This window comes from Ipomoea triloba, chromosome 12, assembly GCF_003576645.1.
Source record: "Ipomoea triloba cultivar NCNSP0323 chromosome 12, ASM357664v1".
Taxonomy (NCBI): domain Eukaryota; kingdom Viridiplantae; phylum Streptophyta; class Magnoliopsida; order Solanales; family Convolvulaceae; genus Ipomoea; species Ipomoea triloba.
Window position 1 is genome coordinate 12,766,876 of NC_044927.1, and position 23,119 is coordinate 12,789,994.

At 37.2% G+C, this 23,119-nt stretch overlaps 1 protein-coding gene and 1 non-coding gene across 2 annotated transcripts; both read right to left on the bottom strand.

Moving 5' to 3' along the window:
* Positions 1-380: 380 nt before the first annotated feature.
* On the bottom strand, positions 381-3,745 carry LOC115998529. The gene is made up of 4 exons (XM_031238112.1): positions 3,553-3,745; positions 3,196-3,430; positions 3,016-3,080; positions 381-825 (listed from the first exon to the last, which is right to left on the bottom strand). The coding sequence occupies exons 1-4, from the start codon at positions 3,616-3,618 to the stop codon at positions 673-675; spliced, it is 519 nt and encodes a 172-aa protein (XP_031093972.1). The 5' UTR covers positions 3,619-3,745; the 3' UTR covers positions 381-672.
* A 15,532-nt stretch (positions 3,746-19,277) lies between these two features.
* LOC116000564 lies at positions 19,278-19,384 on the bottom strand. The gene has a single exon (XR_004094139.1). It is a non-coding gene; the product is annotated as a small nucleolar RNA R71 (small nucleolar RNA).
* Between the last annotated feature and the right edge of the window lie 3,735 nt (positions 19,385-23,119).

Below are 23,119 nucleotides of genomic sequence, written 5' to 3' on the forward strand. Positions count from 1 at the left end.
ACTTTTTACCCATCCCTTGCAATCTGGAAATGCTCCTAGATTTGGATATAATAATGCTCACGCAATGATTTGGTCAACAAAACTTAAATTTGACTATTGTCTATTTAACCCAAAATATGACAAAATTGTCCAATTAGTCCCATTACGAGATTAAGTCAAGATTTTGGATAGTAATTACACAGAATAAAAAGTATGTCTTCTTTTTTTTTTTTTTTTTTTTTTTTTTTAAATATCAAATGAACTGAATTTGACAGTACTTGTGATTGAAAAGTTTTCCCCTCACCTTTGAATATATTTGTCGAAATAAGACTTACAATTTCACTAAAAGCACATACCAATGATCCAATATCATATTTTCCCTTATATAATTGAAACTTCAATTTCCAACATATTTTTTTCTCCATAAAGAAATGTTGCACAAGAATTCTGAGATATTTTTTTTTTCAACATGTCTGATTACATATTTATTATTACTAATAATGGCATTCAACAAGATAGGATTATCACAAAACACTTATATTCACACATGAGAATTTATACAATCAACAAGGGATTCACTATCCATTGATCAATAATTAACTCATACCTGACAAATTCTTATACGATGGTTTTGAGTGTGAGATAAATAACACATGAAGGTAAGGAGATTGGCATTTTCATCCGGTTTCATTACTATGTTGACGATAGCTTCGGAAGGCTTTCCAGCATCAAGGTGAATATTGCACCTAACAAAAATATAAACATAAATGCAAGCAATATCTTTCCGATGTATAAGGCCTTGGAAGCTCCTTGTGATGTCCTCTTTGTAAGTTGGTAATCCAATCCCTATCAAATGACCAAAATTTAAAATAATTTATCAATTATCATACATAATCCTCAATTTTCAAAACAAAAATGACCAAAAAAATATAAGAGGGAATGAGGAATTTGCACTAACAAAGTTACTTCCCCATACATGAAATATTATATATATATATATATATATATATATATATATATATATATATAAACTGAAGTATATATTGTACATGCACACTATCAACTTCTCTAGAAAACCAGTAACACATTAAGCAAAGTAATTTGTCATGGAGACTATAACTAACATGAGCAAAAAATGAACATGTAAAGTAGTGTAAGTCAGGCAAACCTAATGCCAATCTAATATTCTAAATTTCTAATAAGTTGTATCAGAGCAATTGAAAATTATTTTCAATTTTCAAAGATGTCGATTGTCACGAAGTTTGACAGGAAGTAGCTTTTCCATCTGGAGTTAAGATGAAAGTTATTCTAACCTAGAATGATTTGAAGAAACCAGTAGTGGGGGACTCTAAGAAACCAACTACAATGATAGATGAGCAATGGAAAGATTTAGATGACAAGGCATTGTCAACAATCTAATTGTTATACTAATTACAAAACTATCATTCCTTTTTTTCCTTAATTTCCTCATTTTTAGATGGACGGATGAGATTACTCTTTCTCACGGGAAGCCTAGTTCTTTTCTGTACCTGATTCTATATATAGGGGAAGGTTCAGGTGAGAAACTCTCAAAGTAAAAATGCTGAGGATTGATTTGATCCATCCATTTGGGTAGATCAACGGTCGAGGATTGCTAAAAAAAATTAGGAGGAAAAGGGGCAAGGTCAATTTTATAAATATTGCAAACTTGAACGTTTGCAATAATTATAAAATTGATTCCGTGTTTTTTTTTTACTAAAACCCTCAACTATTGATGAATCCTGATGAGTGACTATAATCCGTCCTCACTTTTTACCGGAGGTCCTTGTTCTCATTTGACCCCCCTCTATTAAATTCACAACTTAATTCCAATTTTGATTCCTTGACTATTGTGTTTTTCCAATTTTGATTGTTGAGCTTAAAAAAAAAAAAAAAAAAAAAGACTAGATTTGGTTGGTTGGTCCCCAACTGAAAATGTGTCAATTTTAGTCCAAACGAAGAACCAAAAGTAGCACATTGTCAACAATTGGGGTCATATCTAGTTGACTTTGAACTTGAGGATCAAAGTGAAAAAAATACAATGTCAAGGGATAAAACAAAAATTAACTTTATTCTCTATATTCACACACTATATTACATATAACCAAATACATAAAAAATTAATCATACATAAGACTAATAACCTCTTCCTATCTTAGATTAACCGAGCTTCAAAGGACTTGTTTATTTGGTTTTGATTAAGCATGGCTCAAACACCCTATCAGCTTGTTTCATTTACAGTCCTAGTTAAAAAGCCTGTCAACTGTTTAGGGTGATGCACAAAGTGGGATACAGATTCAAGTTTTATATGTGAGCTGGAATTTCAGAGGAGGCGGGAGGGAACAGGAAGTAACTTGCACACATTTTCATAAATAAAACAGAAGTGACAAAAGAAACTCAATATTCCAACTAAATCATCTTTCACATTGATATTGTCCATAAATTGAGAGAATTCAAAGTTGAGAAAGCAGCTTGTATACATGTTATAAAGAAAATAGATGTGCAAAAAGAGACTCAAGTTTCCTACCAAATCATCTTCCATATCTTTATTGAGTTTTTGTTAATATTGCAATAGAATAATTTGTTCTTAGTGGAAAGGTAACAAGATTAGAGAAATGAATTAAGTAAGACAACAGCATTTTGGCAACACACCAATGTTTTGATATCTGAATTATGGATTTGGTATTAAAAAAACATAGTCATCATTTCAACACTTGTCTTTCATTCTCTGCTTCCATTTTCAGTTATATCTAGGCATTTGCACCCACTGATTTGGAACCTCAGTTTGTGAGCTAAGATCCCCCTCAACCAATCTAAATACAGATGTGGTTCACAATTGGAACCAATCTGGAAAATTTTAATGTGATTTCTCCATTACAAGCTTTTTTGCTCAGTTCCACTATACTGTTTCTAACAATTTCTTCACTGAAGTTAGTAATTTCATCAAAGAAAATTCTTCAAAGACAAATGGAGAGAGTACTTGAACAGCAACAATTCAAAGAGCAGTGGAATTCATACCATGGTCGGGGGATGATATGCTTGTCCCATCACCACCGTGTTGTCCTGCTTAGCCTTCCCAAGACCTATTCATAAGTTAACCTAATTTTGAATTATATTCATCTATAGTACTCCACATAATATTTTAACTGGAAAATAAGTAAATATAGATTAAATTTAAACCCAAAACAAAAAAAATACCGGCAGGATCAGTAGCAATCCGCAGACTCCAAGCATCGCCGTAATTGACGAGCACCGCATTGGGGCCGAATATTACGGACTCTTCGCCGTCTTTGACCGCTTCAATATGCGATCCAGGCGACAGCTGATATCTGGAATCAAGCTTGCTGTTTATCATTTTGACGGCAAATTTGGCCTCCGTCCCGGCTGCAAACCTCCATGTCTTTTTTGTGCGGTCGCAGATCACCTCCACAAACTGTATTAACAAATATGGATATGAGTAATACGACTATAAAGCCAATTTCAGAAGAATATAGAATAAAAGTAGAAAAAATTAAAATTAAAATTAAAATTAAAATTAAAAATGAGATCGCTAACCGGAGGAGATTCCTTTTTGCGCTTTGAAATGGTAGAAGCTTTGCGATCCTCTTCGTGCTCTGCCATGGGAGATAAGAGAGGTTTAATTAAAAGGCAGAAGGAGTTGAGAATGACGGAGACACGGAGTACTCCGTACTGATTTGACCACCACAATGGCAGAATCAGTTATCCAGGAATCAGGATGGGAATGAAAATGTTTAAAAAGAGTAATTCTACCGTGTACTTCCCATTCCTACTCCCATTTTATACACTCAATAGCATTTTCTACTCCCATTTTATACTTCTTATGGCATGTTTTGATTGATCAATTTAATAGGACCCCATGATATTTATCCATTCATTCATTTCTTCCTCCAATAAAAATTAAACATAAATGAAATAAAATGTCTGAGTATTTTTTTGAAAGTACATGAAGTATTTTTCGTTTAAAAAAAAAAGACCATAGAATTTGCAAAAGAAAAAAAACCAAAAAAAATTATACAAAATACAAAACAAAACAAATATAATGGAGTTCAGTTGGATTAATCAAATCAAATTAATTGAAATTTTTAAATCTTTAACTGTTAATTCAACCGAAATTAGAATTAATTAAACCAAAATTTGTAACTAAAAATAAAATTAACAGAGAAAGTGTAAATCTGTAATATTGTTTGACTTTTAGGGAAAGTCAAATACTTAGATTGGTTAATATTTTTAATAATTTAATATTATTGTATAATATTTAGGAATTTATATATATATATATATATATATATATATATATATATATATATATATATATATATATATATATATATATTAGAAATATAGCGGAATAATGCGAAAGCGAATGATCGTAAATTATATTATATTTGTCATTTAATATAACTTTTTTCATTTATATATTTTCCTTATTATTTAACTTTTATAATTCTCAATTTACGATTATCGGTGATAGGTCTTCTTCTTCCGGCAATCAAATCAAACAATTGATCATTATGGTGAGTTCATATCAATTCCTAATTGTGATTTTTGTGGGCAAGTGTTGAATCTGAAAACTTCGTGGACAAATGATAATCTGGGGAGAAGATATTGGGAATGCTCAAGTTCAAATGTAAGGTTTTTTTTAACGTTAGTTGTTAGTGTGAGAAAAAAACTTAATTTTCTTAAATTTCGATGTAAAAATTTCAATTTTATGTACAAGGCAGTATATTTGGATGTGAATTTATTAAATGGTTTGATCCTCCAATGTGTTCAAGGTCAAAGAAAATTATTCCAAGAATATTGAGGAGAATAAATCGAAGTGAAGAAGAAATTGAGTCACTAAGAAGGAAGATAAGAGCAGGTGGCAACACTAGCATGAATAGTGGCAAATCAAGTGTTAATTTGATGTTTACTGTTAAAGTAGTGTTGATTTGGACAATAATATTAGTGTTAGCAATGTGTTTTTTTTTTTGTTCTGTATCAAATGTTGAAGTTAGGGAAAATAGAGTTAAAATGTTGCCCAGATATCCTATTGATTGTATAATATATCCTATTGTATGGTTTATGAAGCTTGAATGAAATAGTTGATTTTCTTGGTTTATATATTGCAAAGAAATAAAATGGTTAATACTGAAATGATACTGCTTAGAATGATATGGTTGAATGAAATAGTTGATACTAAAACAACACAGAAATGATAATGCTTAGATTATATACTGCTTACAAGGAAATAAATAGCAAATAACATGTTTTCGTTGCAATAACATAGTTTCAGAATCTACTTCAAACTACTACAACTTCACAGCAAACAAAAATTACAATAGAGTTTGACAAAATTATAATCAACAGCTTGATAACTACTACTGCTTCGCTCATTACAGATTCACATGTTGTTATCACAAAATAGAAATCGACATGTTCTTATCACATTACTCTATGTCTATTGGCTCATTAGAGTTTTCATGGAACTTGGACTTAAACTTAGATTTAGTTTTATGCTTCTTGTTGACTTGAGATCTAGCTGATGTCAACCCAATGATTTCTTCTTTCTTGTATTTTTTTTTCTTTTGGAGGGGTCCATAGCTAAGTTTGACTCCATGATCAGTAACATGTTGTCCTTGTTCTCTAGCATTGGCATTGCCAACCGTAATATCAACCAAAAAAAAAAACAAGATGAGCTTCATCTTGTAGGAAAAAAAAACATGAGCATAAAATGACGAATACCACTGTGTTCAACATCCAATGGTGTCTCTACTGCTATCTCTATGTTATCAGTACATATTGGTGCTTGTGTGTTATCAATAACATCACCTTCTTCCTCTAACAAATCAAATGGGATTTGAATTGCATCCCATATCTTAACAATAAAGGCAGATTTCCTTTTGGCAATTAAACAACAAAAATTGAATGTTATCTTAACAATGGATGCATATTTCCTTTTGGCAACATCAGTTTTCTGTTTAATCATGTGTTGATATCTTCATTGTTTGAAGTTTGTCATTTTTGTTCTTGAGTTTGTTGAATTTCTCAACAATTATGTTGACGTTTTTTGTCAACTGGGCTATTGATTCTTCTAAGTCTTTGATCTCATTATCTGAATATGGTTCTTTTCTTATTTTGAAAGCTACTCCTTTGGTACTAGGCTCTATGTGTTGAAGTATCTCCAGCTCATATGTTTGGAGATTTCCTACCAGATCACTCAGTTTGTATGTATTCATATTCGTGCTCTCTTTGATGGCTATGACTTCCATCATGAATCTTTCGGGTAAGAAACGGAGTACCTTTTTTACTAGTTTAGCCTCAGGTTTAGGGTATCCTAGATTATATACCGCTGTAGAGATGTCAAGAATTCTTATACTAAATTGAGTGATATTTTCTTCTTCTTCCATTTTAGGATTTTTGAATTGTGTCGGGACCATTTGTAGTTTTGATTGTTTTACTTTGTAATTTCCTTCATGATGATTTCATAAGATTTACCATCTTGTTTTAGTTATATCTGTTGTACAAATCAGCTTGAAATTTTCCTCTTTCATTGCTCCAAAAATAGCATTCATGGTTTTGGAGTTGTAACCAGCTTGCTTGATATCTTCTTCTGTACAGTCCTGTTTGTCCTTTAAGTTTCCCTTTTCGTTTGTTGGATAATAATAATAATAATAATAATAATAATAATAATAATAATATTATTATTATTATTATTATTATTATTATTATTATTATGTCAATTAGGCATCTAATTAGCAAAAAAATATTGGTGTGAAACTTTGATCACATTTGATCTAAATATTACTTGCAATAACATAACAAATTGTGTTAATTAAATTTTTTAAAGTTCAAGTGTCTAATTGAAATTGAGTCAAACTTAAAAAATTGTAATTATCAAACCAACTAATTGACTAACTTCGTTCGAGTTGCCCTACATTTGCTATTATTTACAAATTAGCAAACTGTTAAAGCTTGAGATTCAATGAACAGTATAATAAAAATTCATTTTATCAATCAATAATAAATATTCAATTTCATACCTAATAAATGTTACAATGATATAGATGATTCGTTAGAGTTGGTATGAAATGAAATCCATTATATGATATATATATATATATATATATATGTATATATATATGTATATATATATATGTATATATATATGTATATATATATATATATATATATGTATGTATGTATGTATGTATGTATGTATGTATATTTGTGTCTATTTTGTGTCTATGTGGGTACGATCAAATAAGAACAAGATCCTCCTGTAAAAAGTGAGGAAGAGTCACAACCATCCATTAAAGTTCATCAATGGCAATTGTTGAAGGTTTTAGTAAAAAAAAAATACAGGGTCAGTTTTATAATTATTACAAACTTGTTTGCAATAATTATAAAATCAAGGAATAAGGTTCAAATTGGCCACTGAACCAAAAAAAATGCAATTAGGCCATTGAACACTCCAAATGTATGCAATTTTACATGATAGCAGGTTACCATCTATTTTATCAGGTTACTTGCTTACATTAATAGTTTATTATTAAAAATTATTTTAAAATACCAACTCAACATCCACATAAGCAAGTAACCTGATGAAATGGATGGTAACCTGCTATCAGGTGAAATTGCATACATTTGGAATGTTCAGTGGCCTAATTGTACTTTTTTTGGTTCAGTGATCTAATTGCACTTTTAGGTTACATTCAGTGGCCAATTTGAACCTTATTCCTAAAATCAACATCACCATTTTTCTCCGATTCTCCAGCAACTTTCAACCGTCGATCTACCTAAATGGATGGATCAAATAAGTTCTCACTTTTAACATGGGAGCATGTTCTCATCCAAACCCTCCCATATACACCCTCTGTCCTATTTTCTCTTTCCTGTTTACTATTTATTGGTAAAATCAACTCTACCTTTTTCCATTGCTTATTTTCTTTAGTAATTTTTAATTATTTTTAAATTTGATTTTTTCGTGTTTAATAGTACTTTAAATGTAGTTTCTAAATATATAAATTATATATACTTGATGGAGCCATGGGACCTAGGGGGCCCATTTTATTGTGAAAGAATTGGCCCAAGGGGGTGGCAGACGAGAATGGTGGCCTAAGAAGGAAGAATTCATGATGAGCTAGCAAGGTGGAAGGTAGGGTGGCTTAGGTGAAGGGTGGCGTTGTTTGAACTAGCAGAACAATCAAGGCAAACTGCCACTGCCATGGGGACGGGATCGCCTACAATTAGTCGGTCCTCAACCGCCGCTATGGCCCGCCTATCTCCTCCTGCCATGGCGTGGCTACCCGCTTACCTCCTTTGGCCATGGCGTAGCCGCTCGCCTAACTCCACCGACTATGGTGTGGCCGCCTACCTGCCTCTTCCGACCATTGCTTGGTTGCCCGCTCTACCTCTTCCGATCATGGCGTGGCTGCCTACCTGCCTCCTCTGGCCATAGCGTGGCTACCCGCCTACCTCCTCCAGCCATACAAGAATGGTGTCACTTTTTACTAATAAACCTAAATAATAATAGAAGTTGACAAAGCTGTTGTTGTCGCCCATTCTTAGTAGCTTTAAAACTCTTAATAATGGAGATGATAGAGATAGATTTGAGAGAAAGACAATAGATGAAGCCTGAAAGGTACTATATATTCAAGTATCACCTTTAATGGAAAAGACAGATTTGAGAGATCTGTTTCATCCGACTCTCATGCTACCGCACCTCATGCTTGGAGAATACATATATGAAATGCAGCATCACGGTGGAGGAGTCTCTTTACTTGGAGGCCGATTTATGGCTGGTCGGAGTTTCTGCTAATCTTTTTTTTTTTCTTTTGAAGCTCTGAGCAGCGACCTTCCGAAAAAAAAGAGAGAAATGAAGGGTAAATGGTGAAATGAATAGAAGAAGAGAAGATATTGAGAGAAAGAACATAGCATGGAGAGAGAGTAAAACATAGATTATTAGAGAGAGAAATGGTTGGTGGTGAAATGAAGGGTTGCAAGAGAAACGAAGATTATATTTATTTTCAGTGTAAAAAATCTAACTACTTTTCGCGGCCCTTCTCTAAAGAAAGCTTGTGGAAAATTTTGTTTTGTTTTTTTAATTAATTACTTTTCGCGACTCTTTTTGCGAGAAAGGGTCGCGGAAAGTCAATGCACTTTTTAAAGAAACCGTGACCCTTTTGTTTAAAAAGGGTAGCGGAAAGTTATATTTCTATGCTCTTTTTTGTACTAGTGACAAGCGCCTTAGGAACTTTAGAGGTCTTCTTTGGCTGGCTTTCCTCTACAACTTCCAACTTTCGCTTTGCCTTAGCCATCTTGACAACTTCACCTCTAGGCAAGTTTGAAGAGTTTTCTTCTGTTGTGGCCTTCTCATTCTTAGTGGGGGTTGCACCCTTACCCTTTGGTTCATGGGGCTTCTTCTATCCTTCATCCTGAACTTTTCGACTTGAACTCTTCGTAGTTGACTCCTCGTCTAATAGCGTTGTTAGCAATTCGAATTACCATTCTCACTATCCATATTGAAGAAAATTCTAAGTCTATAATAACAAAAAGAATTTAGGCTAAATTTCCTAAGTCTTTTTTGGTGTCATCAAAATCTAATTTACACTTGTTCCTAACATGCTGAAATAGTCGAGTCATAAAATGAACTTTCCCTTGACCCTTAAAAACACCTCAGCCGACAAGGCGGGGTTCGATCTGGTTCGCGAGGGTCGGTTCCTTACCCAAGGTCCAGATGAGTGAGTCAGACCTAGCGTCCAATTTTTAGCCCGAGAAACAGTAATGAGGGGTGCAGCCCAGCCTAGCCTGATAGTTGGCCATTGACTGGAACAGTCAAGAAAATCATCCTCTTACTGACTCAGCACTCCACGGGCTGGAGGATGGTACCGCCAAGGAAGAAGCCTTAGTGCAAGGGGCTCGACGTTGTAGCTAGGGCCGAGATGAGGGAACCCTTCATGAAGAGAGCTCAAACCCGTTCACGAGGAGACCATCAAAGAAAGTATCGACCCTACCCCAACCATTAAGGGCCCCGCAGACTGTGTAGACAGCGCTGGACCGAACAATAACACCTTGGTGAGCTTGCAAGGCGCCCAAAAAGGTAAGAAAAACATTTCTGCATTGAAAAAAATATTACAATATTTCTTGTTGGGCTTGCAGGCAAAGCAAGTAGCCAATAACAAAAATGGACGCGATAGTGGACTCACAGACAAGATAAGTGCTCCCGATGCGATTTGGTAGTTCCACAATCTAGACAGGAGATGCTAATGTAAATAATAGCACCCAAATGGGTTTGCAAGCTAGGTAGGTAGTCCGAAGAGGTAATAAAACAATTTCACACCCAAATGGGCTTGAAAAGCACGGTAAGCGGTCTAGAAACAATTGTGATGGATTCACAAGCAGGCCGAGAAGGTAATCAAAACAACACTTTTTATTATTTTGTTACTACTCTTCACACCCTTTCATTTTCAGTGCTAGGCTCGCAACATAGGGTAGGCGAGCCAAGAGAAAGAAAAAGAAATCGATTATGGTTGGGCTTGCAAGGCAAGGTAGGCGGCCTAGGAGAGGAAAAAAAAGAGAAAAAAAAAAAAGAAAGGAGAAAAAAAAGTATCATGCCTACAAGGCAAGATAGGAAGATCGCGTCTCATATGGAGTCCACAATGCAGGCAGCCTGTATGCATCATCACTTGGGCTTGCAAGGCATGGTACGCAAGCGTGGAAAAGAGAGAGAGAGAGAGAGAGAGAGAGAGAGAGAGAGAGAGAGATAGAGAGAGAGAGAGAGAGAGAGAGAGAAAGGAGAAAAAATCATGGTCAATACATTATCCTGCTTCTCATCGGTCGACATGTTATTATCCCACTTCTCAAGGGTTGAGATATTTATATCTCGTTTCTCAATGGTCGATGTATTTCTATTTCGCTTCTTAGCAGTCAACATATCTCTATCCCGCTACTTAGCTATTGACATATTATTATCCCGCTTCTCAACAGTCAACATATCTCTATCCCGCTTCTCAGCAATTGACATATTATTATCCCACCTCTCAACAATCGACATATTATTATCCCGCTTCTCAAGGGTCAATATATTTTTATCGCATTTCGCAACGGTCAACATATCTTATCCTGCTTTGTAACGGTTGATGCATTTAAATCCTGCATCTCATTGGTTTATATTTTCCGCTTCTTGGTAGATCATTAAGTTACCAATTGGGGCGAGGCGTCTCAGTGAGCCTACATGAAGGTATGGCGGGGAAAATCTATTTCTTTTTCTTGCAGGGTACATGTGAGAGCTAAGTTGTCCTAACGAACATCATGGAGAGAAGGCTGTAGCGACCGAGAACCAAGCTATCCAAAAGAGAGGATAACTTTTACCACTAAGAGTCAGAGGGTCAAGGCGTGTAAAAGGTTGAGAGTGCCTATACTTTCTTTGCCCATCCAAGACAACCAAAGAAAGTGGAGGACTTATGATGGAGCCATGGGACCTCGATGACCCATTTTATTGGGAAAGACTTGGCTCAAGGGGTGGCCTAAGAAGGAAGAATTCATGATGGGCTAGCAAGGTGGAAGGTAGGGTGGCCAAGGCGAAAGGTACCGGGGTGGTGTTGATTGGACTAGCAGAACAATGAAGGGAAATTGCCACTACCATGGGGCCGAGATCACCCATGGTTAGCCATCCCTCAACCACCAAAAGGTTGCGCTTACCTCTGTCCGCCTGCCTCCTCCAGCCATGGTGTGCCACTATGCCCCCCGCCGACTTGATCCGGCCATCGCATGGACGCCCGCCGACCTCTTACGGCCATGGCGTGGCCATCCGCCTACCTCCTTCGGCCATGGTGTGGCCGCTCGCCTACCTCCTCTAGCTATTGCGTGGCTGTTCGTCTACTTCTTTCGGCAATAGCATGGCCACGCACCCACCTCTTTTGCCCATGGCGTGGCCGCTCGCTTACCTCCTCCAGCCATGCCGTGGCCGTTAGGGGTGGCGTGTCTCCTGGCATGGGATCGTGGCATGAAGACATGTTACTCGTGGTTAGTGGAGAGGGATAGTCTAGATCATCGTTCACATGAACGACATCAAGAAGTTGAAGTGTAGTATATAAGGAAGGGTTTTTACTTCCTTAGGGAATCATGTTTAGGACATAACAACCATCATAGCTTGGTGGCTTGTGGTATTAACTTTCTGTGTAAGTGCTTAGGTTCGATCCCCCATGCATATTGTTTATTTATTATTTGGGCTAGTATATTGGGCTTTGTCTATACTATTTTGGGCCTAGTGCAGCGAGCAATAAAACTACTATTTTCCTACTTCTGTACCCAATTTATAGTGGACCCGGTCCCAACAAAACCATCAATACTAGTACTAAATATAATATTATGAAAAGCCAATTTATAGTGGACCCGGTCCCAACAAAACCATCAATACTAGTACTAAATATAATATTATGAAAAGTTAAATTAAAAATAACTTCAGTCAAGTCTCATTAACTATAAACCAGACAGACAGACTATATATTAGGGTTTAGGTGAGAACACATCCCCTGAGAAAAGTGTGGACACAACCACACCATCAATCTTGAGAAATCAAAAGCTAGGATCTTAGCATTGATAAACTTTCAAATTTGAATTAATTATAAAATGAACCTCGCTCTTAAAAGTGTTCAATAATTATAAAATTGACCACATGTTTTGTTTTTACTAAAATCACCAACCATTGATGAACCTTGATGGACGACTGAGATCCGTCCTTACTTTAAATAGGAGGACCATGCTAACATTATTTATATATATATATATATATATATATATATATATATATATATATATGGTTGACTTCATATGAGACAACCCCCTTACATGAGAAATAAGACAAAATCGCTGCCATACAATCTAAGATTTCAACGGATCAGATTAGAAGTAGACACTCACGACCGGTTAGAGAAATTAACCGTGTATTAGAAGGATAAATGAGTGTAGAAGGGTAAAACAGTAAAAAGCTCCAGACGCGCGTTCGAGAACAAAGGGATTAGCCGACTTTTCCTCTATCACAACGCACTGACGTTAGGCCCTAGAACTCCACCCGGAGACGAAAGCCTCGACCGATTATTCTTCTTCCACAAACCAAAAACGGGGTGCGATCGACGAGCTTCCGGAGAGCAATGATCACAGGCAATTCGCGACGGTAGATAGGGCGAGCAATGGCCGGACAAAAATGGACAACGAAGAAACATAGGGCACCACGAACGCAACCAGGTTCTAAAAGTACCATAGCCTTGTTTAGACCGTTTCCGCTTTTCATTTTGGGGGGTTCTTTTTTCCTTCTGTGGTTGCTGATGGACAATCGACTTCGGCCATCATGAACTGGCTGTGAGGGCTCCGATCAGGAGACATGCACAGAGGCTAGTCTCCGTCGCCGGGAAGAATGCTATCGGTTGCCGTCTAGTGTGCTCCAAAAGCACACAGACGAATTGACCCGGTTTGAATTTGGGAATTGGGCGTCCATTGTAGTTTATGTCTGGGTTCGTTCCCGTACTGAAATTTGAGAAATGTAAGAGTGGGTAGACCGGGAGTTGGGTAGACTGAATTTGGGAAAAATACAAAATTGATAGAGGAGGGTAAACTGGTATAAGGTTCGTTATAGTGGTCCCCATCCATAATGTTCCAAATCGTGCTTTCTGAACCACATGATGACAAATTTGGGGCCTACACTGAAAGGTGTTCTCCAGTTTAAAAAAGAGAAAGCTAGACTTTAACACTATATTAAACAAAGATTACAGTGCACAAATAAAGCATATTAATTTTCATAGGCATATTAATAGTTTTAAACCAGACAACTAAGTGGCCATTATATATGTTTCAGCATATTGGAAATTATTACACTGTGTGTTTTATTTATGGCGTTTATGCACAATCTGTGCAAAATTTAAGACTGCAACTCCATTTATGTGCCAAACCATGTTGGTGCACTACTAAACAGATGCATGTGCACTGGAGTACTAGTCAAATTAAACTGTAGGATGAATGCATGTGCATTGTAGTACTAGTCAATTTAAACTGTAGTTATTGCACGGTAAAACGAATACTGACATTCAAAAATATTCTAAAATGCACAGGTTCGAAACGACGTCTTACAACTCCCACCAACGATCCGGAAAGGAGTAGGAATGATGATGATGACTTCGTCAGCCCCCCACGCGCATTCTTAAAAAGACTGGAAGCAGACCCAACATGGGATGCCCCAGACTATGAATTAACGAAAGAAGAGGAGGATAGGTTCCCCAGTATGAAGACGCGGGTAACAGGAAAGGCACTTGTGGATGCCATAAAGGACCTCAACGCCCGGCAACGTAACGCAGTGGTAGCAATAGGATTCCAAGATATCCTAAACCTCCAAGTCAAGCACACGCCTAAGCGTTGGCTGCTTACAAACTTTGATCCAGATACAATGACCATACAGTTGCAGAATGATAAAATCCTCCAGATTGAGGAAGACGATGTGCAGAGAGTATTTGGAATCCCACGAGGAAATACTGACGTGACAGACAGAGACCCGAACGAAGTCACAAGGACACTTCTGGAATGGAGGGGCTGCTTTCTCACAACAAAGCACGACATAACACCAACCATGGTGAGTGAAAAACTAGGAGAATACCCCGAAGGCTGCGAGATCTTCAAGAGGCACTTCACTGTACTGGTTGTGACCACACTAATCCGGGCAATGCAGAACGGTTACTGCCACCAGCTGTTTGTCGATGATTTGGATGATGTGGCACGCATCCCAAACCTAAATTGGTGCAAATACCTCCTCACAAACCTTGTAGACACCCATGATAAATGGAAAAGAGGAAAACACAAAAGATTCAGCGGTCCATTACTTTTTCTTACGGTAAGCAAGCTACTCATGTTGAATATTCTTAATGGGGGCAAATAGATGAAAATACTGACTGTAATATATATTGTCTGTCTTTGTGGCCCATGCAGGTGCTTTATATGGACATATTGACGTACAACGGGAATAGGGTACCCCGACAAGTACCACGAATCAAAGGTTGGACCTGCCGGATAATGAGGGACCGACAGTTTTCTGAGATCAGAATGAGAGGATTTGGGACAGGCGAGCTGTTGGAAGCAGATATGGAAAACCAAGGCGAACCCGCACCATGTGAGGAGGTTAGGGTAAGAACGAATACTGAATTCTGCTTATGAAAACTATATAAGGTCAAAATCATAATCACACATGTGCACAGGGTTAACTTGTGAGCTGCACATGGGTCCTTGAAAAATATTTTGTATAGAGTACTACCAAAATGCATGTAAACTGCTAGGTAATTAGGTTCACTGTCGGGAATAATAAATTACACAAAGCGGCTAGGTGTATTACCGCCTGAATAGAGCCTTCAAAAATTGATAGTGCACACACTCCTGAACTAGACTACTTAGAGGTTATCAAATATAGAGCATAATAGAAGGTTAATAAATGCTTAACAACATGCACAGTTTACTGCCCTATAGTGCACAAAGGTGGTTGGTTTAGTACTACGCCCATATGTTGTTATAAATTCCGTAATATGCACATACACCTGAACTGACCTGCACACAGCCTATCAAAATTGCACACACGAGCTAAAATAAATTTAAACGATACCGAATATGCAGATTAATTTTGTGGTACATTAATTGCAGACTTTTGAAGCGCGGGCCTCTGAGAAAATGACAACGCTGAAGGCTATAGTGTTGGATTTGAAGAAATTATTAGAGGAGACGGATGACGCGGCTGTGAAAGAAGGAATGGTAAGGGAAATACAGCAAACAACAGACGCACTGGTCGGAATGATGGATACACAACCACCAAAGGACACTACTGGCCCAGAGAGCAATGAAGGCACAGACAGCGAGCACGAAGAAGAATTTTGGGCAAACCCCGACAACATACGGGTTGTGGATGATGTGGAGAGAGCTGCGCTCCAGAGAAGTGAGGGTACCGAGATGCCTAGTTTTAGCTTGGGATTCACACAGATGGAGAACAATGAGAGAATGGAAAACTTTGAAAATATTGCTCCAATAACAGAGGAAGTGGAACCACAGGGACGTACTCCAACAGCCGTAGAAATGGAAACTGACCAGGACTATGCACCAGAAGTAGTAAAGTTTGCAACACCAAGCGGTGACACAATAAGCACCCCAGCAGAGGTATAAATCTCCATCTTGGATAATAATAGTTACGAGCATATATTTTATCATATTGCAAATAATAGAGGTCCATGGTAACGAATTGCACACACCACTGTGAAATTTTCATTCTTCATAATCTAACGCATGTTTTGAACCAGCAAATGATTGGATTCCATGGAAGCGGGCAAAAGAACCTGTGCGAGCCCCCATTCGGTGCCCCGACCAAGATGGGACGACCACAAAGGACTGAAGCTGAACGAGAAGACGACGAACTGGAAATGCTCTGCCAATACCTAAGCCAGATAATGGGCATCGAGTATGAAGAAATACCATAGCCATACGTCATCCACTAGTGGATTGCACAGAGCGTGAACAACGACTTGTAATGGATTGAGTTGCGAATAATATGCTTATTTCTTAAAACAGTAATATGAAGGCCATAATATTATACAACTTTAACACCCCAACACAATGCAGGTATGAGGTGCTGTTCACTTACAAAGCTAGAGTTGCACGGTTGTTGGACTTCACATCCCTACTGATGGAGAGTGTTCGCCTCACCCACCACAATGGTATAATTCTGACCCTTCAATAACTACAAATACTACTCATTCTGTCCATGTTAGCTAATACCGAATCAATGAACGCAGCTCCAAACTGTAGTGACCCCGAAAAAATCAAGGAGACAACGATTTGATTGGTTCTGTTCTAGGCTGGCAACTGATTTCGAGCCCTCCCCGTACAAGAAATGGTCAGATGTAGACATGGTAAATGAGAATCACATTCTACTGTAAATATAAGTACTGCAAAATTTCATTCACACATATTACAAATACACATTGAGTTAGACACTGATGAACATTATTTCTATTGTCAATTTCAATAAACTATTTTTCGTTCATTTGCTTTTTTTTTAATTAATTATGTACATACTTTTGCTTATTTAAATAAATATTGTTGTTTTGGTTTATTATTATTATTATTATTATTATTATTATTATGTTAGTCTAGTATTTTAGCCCTTCTCAAATTTTAGTCGTCAATAACAACACTGGCCCGGCCGCGAGATGAGGGGAGAATAGCGAATCAGAGTTTCGATCGGCAATCTCCAAAAAACTTGGTCTTTGGAGAGTCCGGTTCATCAGCGAACGAACAAGCACCAAGATCCTCCGTTTGCGTTGGATTGAGTCGTCTACGAACTGAGAGCTAGAGCATATTACGGGCGAGCTGGTTGTGGCTTGGTGTATAAAAGGGGAGCAATCCTAATCAGCGAAGAGAGACCCGACCTCAACACCAAAATCCAATCTTCGGTGAATTCCGGAGGAGATATCAATTTAATTTGGTCGGCGGCAAGCCTGTTTCAGCAGCTCTGTACGTCGCGGCGGCGGAAATCATTCACGGCGATCTTGGCAAATTCTGGTCAGCAACGCATTTTGGCAATTTTTGTTTCTTTTTTTGGTTTTGCTTCCTTTTGCCTACAGTTTATTACGCACACTGTTCAAATTCTCAATTCTCAAATTTGTAGGCTTGAACATTAAATTGTGTAACCTAGATTATAGTGCCTATTCCTCAAGTTTTATTTACTAATTGAATTCACTGTCATTAAAATGCCTTGCTAATTTCTTTTGCTTTAGGAACATGAATATTAATCCTCTTTGACCATTCTGAATGATTTAAGTCTTTAATATTGCCAATCGATTATATTTTATCTTACGCTTTGTGTTGGGATTAATTGAGTTGAATCTGGCCAATTTAACTGTTATTAGTCTAATTGAGAGAATTAACCGAGTACAAATCATGCCTGTTAATTCTAGGCTCGATAAGATAAAAGGATAAATAATCTAACTGTCTAGTTGGGTTGTTTATTTGGTTCTTAAACCCGGGTATTCCGTAGTTCTTTTAGGCATAATGGGTTTTAATGGTTTGAATAAGTGTTCTATGCATATGAACTGTTAAAGCACGTAACGTACTCTGGACGCCATACGGAGTAGTTATATTAGTAAAAGAACGAACCTTTAATTGATTGACAGTATTAGACATAAAATGCAGGATTAGTAATGGATTTTGATTCATGTTCCTAGGCTTTTCTAAACTGATCGATATTTGTCTTGCCCTGTTGGTTACTAAATTATCTGACATCTCTTCTTGAACTTTATTCCTTTACTTTCTTAAATTCTGTCCGTTATTTCTTTTGCAATTTCACTCTATTAGTTCTTATTTAATTTAATTGTCTGCAACTGGATCATCATTTTGAAATCTTTAGAATTTATTTCTTCCAATCATTTTTTTTTTCAATTTTATAAATTGCATAGCATTAATTCCCTGTGGGTTCAACCCTTGCCTTGCACGCTAAACTACAACTGATTCGTGCACTTGCGAGGACTTATTAAAATTGTCCATCAATTTTTGGCGCCGTTGCTGGGGAATTATTTATTGTGCAGTTTGTTTTTCCCTTTGCATAACCTTGCTTTCAAAAAAAAAAAAAAATAGTTACTTAATACTTGTTTCTTTGTTTCCAATTTGCTTTTGATCATTCTGCCTGGTTTTTTATTTGTTTGTTTGTTAGTTTATTTGCGTTTTTATTTTATGCAAGGTCGTCGTTCTTTAAAACCTACACTATTGCCTTTGGACGACAACATTGATAAGAAAAAGAAAAAGAAAAAGCCTTTACCTTTTGAAAATCCTAATCCTAAATCACAAAAAACAACCACAACCATGGATGCACTTCCTCAACCACCTCAACCAAACCCTCAACCCAACCCCAGGCTAATGAAAGACTTTGGTAGGCCCCAAGTAGGAGCTTCACCTTCTTGTATAGTGCTTACTGATGCAGCCAGGAATTATGAGTTAAAAACGGTCCACTACAACCAGTTGCCATCTTTTCACGGTTCAGCAAGCGAAGATGCCCTTACCTTTATCCGGGATTTCTACGGGATAGTCCAACACTTCCCGTTGAATGACTTGACTGAGGATGCACTGAGGATGAGGTGTTTTCCATACACCTTGAAAGATGCTGCAAAGACATGGTTCATGTCTCTCACACCAGGATCTCTTCGGACATGGCCGAGGTGTATAACAAGTTTATCAGTAAGTTCTATTCTCATGCAAAAACTGCTGAGCTAAGAAGAAAAATTGCGACATTTTCGCAAGCTGATGGTGAACCGTTCCATGAGGCATGGGAAAGGTTCAAAATGTTGCTCATTCAATGCCCCCACCATGGCTACCCATTGGAGCTTCAAAATCAAACATTCTATGATGGTTTGACTCAAACCAGCCAATCAATGGTTGACAATGCGGCTGGAGGTGCCATGGGAGAAAAAACGGCGGAGGAAACTTTAACGTTGTATGAAATGCTAGGGGCAAACTCCCAACAAAAGAGTATAAGGGGACGGACACAGGGTATGTATGAAGTTAACTCAAATACGGGGTTGGAAATTCAGGTGTCTGAGCTAGCAAAACAAGTGAGGAGCATGTGTTCTATGATGGGTATGCAGCAAAATAATGCATTTATGATTGATGAAAATGATTGTGAGCAGGCCAATGCAATGAATAGTTTTAATCAAAGGCCTAGAAACGACCCGTATTCTAATTCTTACAATCCGGGTTGGAAAAATCACCCTAATTTTTCTTGGAGTAATAATCAAAATAATTTTCAACCAGTTGCTCCTCAACCAAAAAAACCGTCTTGGGAGGATTCTTTAGATACTTTTATACAGACCTGTAATAGACAGCAAGAAGCAAACGATCAACGGTTCCTACAGACTGAGGCATCACTTGCTAAAACTGAGGCTTCACTTGCCAGAAATGAAGCATCTATGAGAAAATTGGAAGTCCAAGTGGGACAAATCGCTGAAGCTCTATAAGGCCATGTGCCAGGTAAGTTGCCTAGTCAACCTGAAGAAGCTAAGATTATGACTGTTCTAAGAAGTGGTAAAGTTATTGAAAATAATGTGAAAGGAAATACCACTTCTAAACAATCTGAAATAGTTGAAAATTTGAATGTTGATAATGAAGTCAATAAGGATGAACCCAAATTGCATAAATCTAATGATCCTTATGTGCCCCCTAAACCGTATGTTCCTCCCGTTCCATTTCCTGGTAGATTGAAAAATTCAAAATTTGATAGATCATTTTCTGAGATTTATGATTTGTTGTCCAAAGTGAATGTGAATTTGCCTTTGTTAGACATGATTAAAAATATGCCTGCCTATGCTAAGTTTTTAAAAGAGTTGAACACTAGAAAGCGTAGGTATGAACACAATGAAAAAGTTTTTATGTCTAAAATTGTAAGTGCTGTTTTGCAAACTGACTTGCCCCCAAAATTAGAAGACCCCGGTAGTTTCATAATAACTATTACAGTGGGGAATTCTAAAAAAGAAAAAGCAATGCTTGATTTAGGGGCAAGCATTAACCTGATGCCTTATTCTGTCTACTTGCAGTTGGGTCTGGATAGATTAAAGCCTACTACAATGTCCCTAGAGCTTGCTGATCGCTCTATTAGATATCCTAGGGGTATGGTAGAAGATGTTTTGGTCCAAGTTGATAAACTAATAATGCTTGCCGACTTTGTAGTTTTAGATATGAATAAAAAGTGCAATCATGCACATGACATGCCTATTTTGCTTGGCCGACCTTTCATGGCCACAGCAAAAACAATGATTGATGTCCAAAATGGAAAGTTAACCATGACTGTCCTTGATGAAACTGTTGAATTTTCCATTTTGAAATCAATGAAATTGCCTGAAAACAATAATAATCATTGCTTTGCTGTAGACGTTTTAGATTCCACAATTTCTGCTGAGTTTTTAGATGAATCTCCGTTGAAGGTCGAAGCTGATGAAGATGAACCTAATCAAAGCTCAATAAAAGAGGGGGGTGTTGAAGGATGTTCACTTACAGACTGTCTGGAGCAAATCAAAGAAAAACACCAACCCTCAATTGAAGCTGCCATTCCGCCCAAGCTGGAATTAAAACCGCTTCCTAGTTCTNTTGTATGAAATGCTAGGGGCAAACTCCCAACAAAAGAGTATAAGGGGACGGACACAGGGTATGTATGAAGTTAACTCAAATACGGGGTTGGAAATTCAGGTGTCTGAGCTAGCAAAACAAGTGAGGAGCATGTGTTCTATGATGGGTATGCAGCAAAATAATGCATTTATGATTGATGAAAATGATTGTGAGCAGGCCAATGCAATGAATAGTTTTAATCAAAGGCCTAGAAACGACCCGTATTCTAATTCTTACAATCCGGGTTGGAAAAATCACCCTAATTTTTCTTGGAGTAATAATCAAAATAATTTTCAACCAGTTGCTCCTCAACCAAAAAAACCGTCTTGGGAGGATTCTTTAGATACTTTTATACAGACCTGTAATAGACAGCAAGAAGCAAACGATCAACGGTTCCTACAGACTGAGGCATCACTTGCTAAAACTGAGGCTTCACTTGCCAGAAATGAAGCATCTATGAGAAAATTGGAAGTCCAAGTGGGACAAATCGCTGAAGCTCTATAAGGCCATGTGCCAGGTAAGTTGCCTAGTCAACCTGAAGAAGCTAAGATTATGACTGTTCTAAGAAGTGGTAAAGTTATTGAAAATAATGTGAAAGGAAATACCACTTCTAAACAATCTGAAATAGTTGAAAATTTGAATGTTGATAATGAAGTCAATAAGGATGAACCCAAATTGCATAAATCTAATGATCCTTATGTGCCCCCTAAACCGTATGTTCCTCCCGTTCCATTTCCTGGTAGATTGAAAAATTCAAAATTTGATAGATCATTTTCTGAGATTTATGATTTGTTGTCCAAAGTGAATGTGAATTTGCCTTTGTTAGACATGATTAAAAATATGCCTGCCTATGCTAAGTTTTTAAAAGAGTTGAACACTAGAAAGCGTAGGTATGAACACAATGAAAAAGTTTTTATGTCTAAAATTGTAAGTGCTGTTTTGCAAACTGACTTGCCCCCAAAATTAGAAGACCCCGGTAGTTTCATAATAACTATTACAGTGGGGAATTCTAAAAAAGAAAAAGCAATGCTTGATTTAGGGGCAAGCATTAACCTGATGCCTTATTCTGTCTACTTGCAGTTGGGTCTGGATAGATTAAAGCCTACTACAATGTCCCTAGAGCTTGCTGATCGCTCTATTAGATATCCTAGGGGTATGGTAGAAGATGTTTTGGTCCAAGTTGATAAACTAATAATGCTTGCCGACTTTGTAGTTTTAGATATGAATAAAAAGTGCAATCATGCACATGACATGCCTATTTTGCTTGGCCGACCTTTCATGGCCACAGCAAAAACAATGATTGATGTCCAAAATGGAAAGTTAACCATGACTGTCCTTGATGAAACTGTTGAATTTTCCATTTTGAAATCAATGAAATTGCCTGAAAACAATAATAATCATTGCTTTGCTGTAGACGTTTTAGATTCCACAATTTCTGCTGAGTTTTTAGATGAATCTCCGTTGAAGGTCGAAGCTGATGAAGATGAACCTAATCAAAGCTCAATAAAAGAGGGGGGTGTTGAAGGATGTTCACTTACAGACTGTCTGGAGCAAATCAAAGAAAAACACCAACCCTCAATTGAAGCTGCCATTCCGCCCAAGCTGGAATTAAAACCGCTTCCTAGTTCTNAATAATACTTATCCTGTAATAATTGCCTCTAACCTTTCACAGGAACAAGAAACAAAATTGCTTGATGTATTAAAAAAATATAAAAGTGCAATTGGTTGGACAGTAGGAGATATTAAAGGAATAAGTCCAACGGTGTGTATGCACCGGATCTTACTTGAAGAAGGGGCACCTCCTGTCCGTCAACCTCAGCGCAGGTTAAATCCAAATATGAAGGAGGTTGTTCGTGCAGAAGTCCTAAAGTTGTTGGACTCAGGTATTATTTATCCAATTTCAGATAGTAAATGGGTAAGTCTAGTTCACGTAGTGCCAAAAAAATCTGGA